Here is a 7944-nt window from a genome sequence, read left to right on the forward strand (position 1 = left end):
GAAATATTTCTTGAATTTATAATGATAGGGTAGTCGGACAAGCTCCCCCTCTTTCTTCTCTCCTTTAAGCTTCGACATAGTCCATTCCTTCATAGTTGGAAATACTTTGAAAGCCAAAAATTCCTGCACCAAATCCCTAGTGCCAATGTGCTCCGCAATAATTCTGAATTCAGCCAACGCCGTTTGGGTTGGACCTTCGGGTGTCATACTGCAATGGGGTCGGGTTTCTCCGAAGATTAGTTCAAGCGGACTCTATACAAGCTTCTCCTTGTCGTCATCAACTTTGACGTAGAACCATTCCGATTTCTAGCCTGCCGGCCACTTGCTTCGATAGCTGATCACATGAAATTTTGTAGTTTTCCGATATGCAAAGTTGTAACAACCAAAATTTTCATGTAGCCCATCCTTTCTGGCCTTAGTTTGGTTGTGTAGCTCGTGTACTCGGCAGAAACCTTCGGCAAATGGCTCCACCCCCTGGCTTCGGAGAGCACAAATATAAACACTAAGCCTAACAATAGCGTTAGGGGTTAGTTGATGAAAATAGATCCCAAACTTTTGTAGCACATCAGCAATCATCCTATTCAAAGGAAATCTCAAACCAGCTTTGAGGAAACTCTTAAAAATCACTATTTCATCTTTCTGGTTTCGGAGTAACCTCTTCTCCACCAAAGCGGATCATCTTTTTCTCATCTTCGCTGAAGTAGCCCGACTTCACCATCTTTGGGAAATCAGTCTTTGAGATGGTTGACTTCCCGAAGTCCAGATGACTAGGCTTGCTCGGTACTGCGATATTGTAATCACCGTCAGTATCAGCCTCCTCAATATCTGCTTGTTCTGCTTCAGCAGCAGGGATGTCTTCTGATGTCATCAATCCAGATCGCTTCATTGCTTCAGAGATAGGAACAGTTTCTGCACCTTCGGCTTCGTCTCCCTTGCGTTCAACTCTAGCAGTAGAGCGCACTCTGGCCATTTAATCTTGAATTTCTTGAAAAATTTCTTGGAAAATAATAACCTTTTCTTCCGAAGTTCTTCTTCTAACGAAGCAAACACCAAATTGGAGCTTCGTTTGAATTCGAAAGTTAAGCTTCGGCTATGGTTAAAAATTTTGGCAGCAAAACAATGCAATAGCAATGAATGTTGTGGTAACTTCACACCTACCCGTCTGTTTATATAGTGCTGCAGGTAAGAAGGTGAATCGTCAAGATTTTTACACCAGGCAAACAGTTGCTCGCACCCGCTGAACGGTGGGCCGCAAAAACCAGAACAGTGAACCTGCACGGTGGGACCGCTACGCGCTCGAAAGCTGTATCGTTTCTCGACAACGAGCTCAGGGAAGGTGTTTTTCGGACCTTCGGCTTCCTGAAGCCTAAGAGACTTTTTTCACGGATCAAGCTCGTTACGAAAAACGATCTAGCACCGTGAAGGGACTACTGTTGGGACCATGCTTCGTCGCCGAAGGTCCTGCAAAAAGAAACAGCTTCGGCTGAAGCTGCTTGAACATGATGCCGAAGACACCGTTCACGAAGCTTCGGAACAACAACATATCCGAAGACGAAGGGTTGAACCGACTTAAAGATAGAATGACCTTTTAGCCCATATGGGTCTGAGTCATTGTTGTAAACTTTTATGAGGGGCATAATTGTAATTCCTCATGAGCTGTGTCCTGTGTCTATAAATAGTGAACAATATTCCTTTACTGTTCATGCATTCCTGTAATTGCTAACGCATCACTCGGGAATTATTGTTAAGGCAAAGGTATGAATGTACCTAAACATTGTATTCATATACCTTAAATTCATATAATAAGACATGTGAATGATGTTATCCATTTTCAATGTATTTATCTTTAATGTTTCATATTCCATATCACTTTGCACTATCTTTGTAAGTTTAATTACGAAGGTGAAACCTTCGTAACATTATACTTGTGACCTTCGTTCTAAGATTCATTATATCCAAAGGGAAATAATGCTTCGAAGGACGAAAGGCTTTGATATTTAACATTTTATGTTGCCTTGTTCTTAATTCATAACATTTGAGAACAAGTCCCCAACAGTAGATGTGTAGTACTAACAAAGGTGTAGCAGCATAGGCTGCAATAACCATTGAACCAACGACACCTCAGCATGAAAAATGCTCTTCCTATCCTATAGCTGGACATTCCAAAACAAAGGCCTCTGAAAATCAGCCGCAATAGGAGGCCATCAAGCCTAGAAACAGGGATGAAATGAAATGGGTGTTAGCAACAAATAGTACACGAACAAAACCAACATATATGTCCAAAATTAAAGCTAATCTCCAAAATTATTAAAGTGCATATAGAGAAAACGCGACGAACTCGGCCTCGCATCGCAACAGCAAGCTAAGACGTCGTTTCAGGGCTGGAAAAAAAAAAGAAAACAAAATCGACGACTTGACCCAAAAGCCGCCGTTGGAGTGGCTTATGGCCATTATTCTTCTCCATGCATTGCATGGCCCCATGGGTGGCCCGTCGTTTTTCTTATTCGATCTTTGCCCTCGCCGAGATGGCAACGTCGCAATCCAGCTTGACCGACTAGAGCTAGTAGTACCGTTTTTGTCACTGTTTCCTAGCTAGCTACTTTCCTTCATTGATTTAGTTCTTCTCTGTTCCAGCCCCTTGTTCTTTGTTCCTGCTCTTCTTCACTGAACTCAGGCCTCACTGCCTTTGGATGGAAGCCGATAAGAGAGGGGGGGGGGGGGGGGGGGGGGGGGGGGGCTGGGATGGGAAAATCGGAGGAGCTTTAGTGCTCTCAAATGTATCATCTAACCATGTTTTCGACTTGGAATGAGGCGAGGGTCGTGTACTCGTGTACTACAGAGAGGATTGGACCATTTCTATTTTCTGTTTGATCGGGGAGGGGGACAAATGTGACTCGTGATTTGTCTAATGATCAGACACTCGTCTCCTTATATCTCCACAGCATTCATCTTTCTCTCCATGTTGGATTGTTCGCGGCCGCCGGTCCTGCTCCTGTCCTCTCCACGTCGCCAATCACTTCACCCTCTCAAGTCTCATCTCCCTTGCCACCATGGCTACGCTTCTCTCCCCCCCTGCCCACGCTGCCGTTGCTCATCTAATCCTCTCCTCCCAGTCCCAAACCATAGCCTCCTGCCAAAGCTGCCATAGTTGAAGTTGCCCACATGTGCCACTTTGGTCATCGTCGTCTAGTTGGATACATTCGAGGCGACGACACACATGTGATAGAGCTCGAATAGTTACGACTGGGCATTGGGCTCGCCGGAAGCCATGGATATGGTTCTTCCCGTCGTCACCGAAGAAGCGTAAATTACAGGACCCCAAACGACCCCAAAACGGTAACACAACGACCAGTTCTATTAGGTAGCTTATCAATTTTCTTTCCACCAGTGCATGAGTGCGGGAGCAAAGTGCGGTGCGCTTTACAACTGCGTGGCACTAATAAAACGCGCGCATACACGGCTTCTCAGTTTCAGACTCCAGACTGAAAAATTCCCCCGCTGTTTGTGCCTGAGACGCAGCGCGTGCTCACTAGCTAGCGTGTCACTGAGCGCCGGGCCCGTCCTCGGTGCGCCACCTTCCCTTTCCGCTTTCCCCGCGTTTCCATTTCGTTTCAGTCAGTGGCTCAGTGCGCGACTGAAGGCTGCCGCAACACCATTAAACCACCAAACTGCTTCTCCTCCAGTCTCCGCTTCCCGTGCGCCGCGGGAACAAGGTTCTGGAAGCTTCGGAGATGGGGAGGAGTAGACGCCACGAAGGAGGAGGAGGAGGAGAACGACGGGGTGCGGGTGCTGGAGGGGTGGCCGCCGCCGCCTTCGCCGCTCTGCTGCTGGGCTGCGTCGTCATGGCCCTCGTCGGCGGCGCCGCCGCGCAGGGCCCCCGGCTCCCCTCCGACTACAAAACCCTCAGCGGTAACAACCCACCCCACCCTTCCTTCCTTCTCTGCCGTTCCTTCCCTCGTTCGGGGCAACAGCCAGCCATGACCATGAGTCCATGACCATCATCCCTTCGATTTCCGCAGGCGCCGCTCCGCTCGTGGTGGCCAGAGGCGGGTTCTCAGGAGCGTTCCCGGACTCCAGCGAGGGCGCCTACTCCTTCGGGGCGTCCGCCAGCGCGCCTGGCACGGCCATGTGGTGCGACGTCCAGCTGACCAAGGACGGCGTCGGGCTCTGCCTCCGCGACGTCAACATGAAGAACTGCACCACCGTCGACCAGACGTACCCCGGGAGGAAGCGGACCTACGTCATCGACGGCGTCCACAAGACCGGCTGGTTCGTCCCGGACTTCACCAGCGCCGAGCTTCTTCAGTCCGTGTACCGTGAGTACATAACTACATACAGTACAGAGCATACCTCGGCTATCAGAGCATTCCTAGGATCATGCGCGTGCCTTCCATGGCCTACAGTACAGATTTGTAGCTTCTAACCATGTCGGCTGTGCAAACTTCTTAATTAGCTGATCATCCATTGTACTGTGCTGGACAGTAACACAAGCAATCTGGTCTCGCACTGAGAGGATGGACGGCATATACCCTATCGTCACTGTCCCTGACGTTCAGTCCATCGTCAACACGTCTCCTATCTGGCTGAATGTCCAGGTTGGATTGCTGTTCCTGTAAACTTCACCATATACTTTGCTTTTACTGTCCTACTGTTTTCTATACCTTCACCTTCAAAAGATCCTAGTTTCCTGTTTTGTTTTTTTACTGTCTCGTACGTGTAGCATCCCATCTTCTACAAACAACGCGATCTGGACATGAGCAGCTACATACACTCGATCCGGAAGCTGGTGCGCATGGACTACATCTCGTCGCCTGAGATCGGCTTCCTCAGAAACATATCCGCAAGAGTCCGCCGCAGAACCAAGCTCGTGTTCAGCTTTCTCGACAAAAAACTCCTGGATCACTCCGTGAACCAGACATACGGTTCGCTGGCGAGGAACCTGACGTTCGTCAGGTCCGTCGCGTCTGGCATACTGGTCCCGAAGGACTACATCTGGCCGGTGACGGCCGATAACTACCTGCTGCCGTCCACGTCGATCGTCACCGAAGCGCACGAAGCGGGGCTGGAGATATACGCCTCTGGTTTTGTGAACGATAAGGCTGTCCCCTTTAACTACAGCTACGATCCTCTGGCGGAGTACCTGAACTTCGTCGGCGATGGTGGCTTCTCGGTTGATGGCGTACTGTCGGACTACCCTATTACTGCATCAGAGGCAATTGGTAAGCTAGCTACTAGAAGTTCTGCATTAGTACTACATCATACGGATTCAGCTACAATGCAATTTTAAACCTGTTTGATTAACTGTTAATGACATTCAGTTGTTTTTTGTTTGTGTTTGAAGAAATAAGCAAATACAGTTCATGGTTTAATGCGTCTGAATCTTCTCCCCCGCAGGTTGTTTTGCTAACCTGAATTCAAGTAAGACTGATCATGGTATGTTTCAGATGGGAGTAATTGTACCATGATGGTTGGATGTCTTCTATATCTCAACTCAGTTTAAGTAATTATCTGTAGTGCATCTTTACAGTTACAGGGAAACCCTTAGTTATCTCCCACAATGGCGCTAGTGGAGACTACCCGGACTGTACAGACCTGGCCTACCACAGTGCCGTTGACGATGGCGCAGATGTCATCGACTGTCCTGTTCAAGTGACAAGCGATGGAGTCCTCATGTGCATGAGTTCCATTAACCTGCTTGACACCACCAATGTTCAGAGAACACCTTTCGCCACTCCTTCCCTGGTTCCATCTATCTTAATAAATGTAATTCTTTCATCACTGATCAATCTATCTTCTCTACCGCAGAATGCTGCGTTCATAGCAAAGTCACTAGGGATCGACATGGTTGACTCCGTAACCGCCGCCTTAAGTGCCGCCGGCTTCAGTAACCAGACCACCAAGGAAGTTCTGATCCGGTCAACAGACAGCGCCGTCCTCGTCAAACTGAAGCAGCAGAAAACGAGATGCAAGCTCGTGTACACCCTCCCCCTAGGCATCGGGGACGCTTCCAAACCCTCGCTGAAGGACATCAAGGCGTTCGCGGAAGCCGTAGTCGTCGACAGGACCTCCGTCTTCGCTCTGAGCTACGATTTCATCATGGGACAGAACAGGATCGTGCGAGACCTGCAGGCGGCGGGGCTGGCTGTGTACGCGCAGGTGTTCCGGAACGAGTACGTAGCGCACCCGTTTGATTTCTTGGGGGATCCGACCGTGGAGATCAACTACTATGTTCAGACGTTTAATCTGTCCGGCATGATCACTGATTTCCCCAAGACAGTCAGAAGATACAAAGGTAATTAGTCTCATTTGTTTATGATCCATGCATGTTCTAACACCGATGTGCTCTTGTATTGGCAGAGAACACCTGTACAGCTCTGGGGAAGGATATGCCCAAGTACATGCGGCCAGTTGAGGCTGGCTCCCTTGCAGATTTCCTCCGGTCCTTCCAAACCCAGCCGCCGTCTGTGGCACCGATGCCGGCGCTGAACTCTTCAAGCGTGGAGGAGCCGCCTCTTCCAACTGCTGCGCCGAGAAACGTGCCGCCTGGTGGTGGCGCCCCAGCGGACGCCGCCGGGACTGCTGGCGGCGCTGCTCCTTCTGATGCGAGTTCCGGCGGCGCTCCTCCTTCTGACGCGCGTCACACGGCTACCGGAAGTAGCGGTATGCTGCTTGTGGTGCTGGTTTCCGCGGCTCTGCTGATCTGATTCTGAGCAGACACATGAGACTGTATAGTAGACAGAGCCGAAGCAAATGCAAATCTCCGTTGGATTCGATCAAGCTTTGACCAGCGATATACCATACACTTGTTTTTCTCGGGTATATATGTTTGTATTTGGCCGCATTTTTCACGTCCACATGTGTAAAAAATTGTCAGTGGAAACGTTATATGTATCAGCCGGAAATTTTATCCGGCGATGATCAAAGTTCTGACAAGGATTAAGCGATCACCACAAACTCCCAATAATATGGTGTTATGTAACTGTGAATGATTTACTCTTTATTGTTATATTTATATCTCCACGCTAAAAATCTTTACTACTTATTAAGGCTGCAATAGTAGTCTGCCACCATTCCATGTTCTACAATTCTCATGTCTTGTTCTGCCTTTCTGATTCCCTCCTCCCCGCGCACAGTCCATTTCCCATGTTATGCCACCATTTTATATCTATCATTTTCATTCTCCCTCCCCGCAAAGCTCATTCCCATTTCCATTCCCCCGTACAGTCGACGTCTAGCTAAAATTTAAAAAATACACAATGCCCCAAGGGGATTCAAACACACGACCTCTCAAGCAAATGCTAGCAGTAGGTAACACTACACCACATGTGTGTTTATGTCTACATCTATAACAGAAAACACATCTACTACATCTCTCCCCAAACTCACCTGCTACCCTTGCACAATGCGTAGTAGTAGATAAGTATCACTGAGATTCTTGAATTATATTTTTGGATGGAGGGAGTAGTATTTAAAGAAGAGCCTTCCATGCAATTTCTTTTGTTTGAATAATGTTTTCAACTTAAATTCCTTTTTTGCAGGCGTGACATTTATTCTTCGTAATATTTTTTCCATAGATCTGACTTGTGAGCCATTTTTATAAACCAACGTCAAACATGAATCCATGTTTCTTACTTGAAAACCCCGAACAAACACCATTAGCAGGAGACACTTGCGTTGTGGTCGCTCATCGACGACAAGAAGAAACTCGACGACTGCCAGTTCGACCTCTAGAAATGCTCCTACGTGGCCGCATGTGCCTCTATGTACGACAAGCTTCGGCGCAGCCGCCGCTTGGACGCGGTGCAGAGCGGCTGCTCCGCGCTGTCCATCGTCAAGCAGGGGGGGCCTCATGGTCGTCGCCAACGTCGGCGACTCTCGGGTTGTTCTGGGCACCGCATTCGACGACGACACCATTACGTCGTCCAGCTCATCGTCCACCTGAAG

The 7944-nt window shown here is 48.6% G+C and overlaps 1 protein-coding gene across 6 annotated transcripts; it reads left to right on the top strand.

The window, feature by feature from the left end:
• Window positions 1–2831: 2831 nt before the first annotated feature.
• LOC100384038 (Glycerophosphodiester phosphodiesterase GDPDL3) lies at window positions 2832–7006 on the top strand. Of its 6 annotated transcripts, XM_035959715.1 has the most exons (10): window positions 2832–3361; window positions 3469–3566; window positions 3684–3909; window positions 4020–4316; window positions 4483–4595; window positions 4721–5219; window positions 5395–5433; window positions 5528–5709; window positions 5806–6292; window positions 6358–7006. In XM_035959715.1, the coding sequence occupies exons 3-10, from the start codon at window positions 3732–3734 to the stop codon at window positions 6702–6704; spliced, it is 2142 nt and encodes a 713-aa protein (XP_035815608.1). In that variant the 5' UTR covers window positions 2832–3361; window positions 3469–3566; window positions 3684–3731; the 3' UTR covers window positions 6705–7006.
• Window positions 7007–7944: the final 938 nt, after the last annotated feature.

Source organism: Zea mays, chromosome 1 (genome assembly GCF_902167145.1).
Source record: "Zea mays cultivar B73 chromosome 1, Zm-B73-REFERENCE-NAM-5.0, whole genome shotgun sequence".
Lineage (NCBI taxonomy): Eukaryota > Viridiplantae > Streptophyta > Magnoliopsida > Poales > Poaceae > Zea > Zea mays.

Coding starts and splice junctions, on each gene's coding strand:
- LOC100384038 (XM_008647635.4), top strand. CDS start 3,732: ATGGGGAGGAGTAGACGCCACGAAGGAGGAGGAGGAGGAGAACGACGG. Junction 5,434..5,527: donor TTCAAGTAAGACTGATCATG/GTATGTTTCAGA, acceptor GCATCTTTACAG/TTACAGGGAAACCCTTAGTT. Junction 6,293..6,357: donor GACAGTCAGAAGATACAAAG/GTAATTAGTCTC, acceptor TTGTATTGGCAG/AGAACACCTGTACAGCTCTG.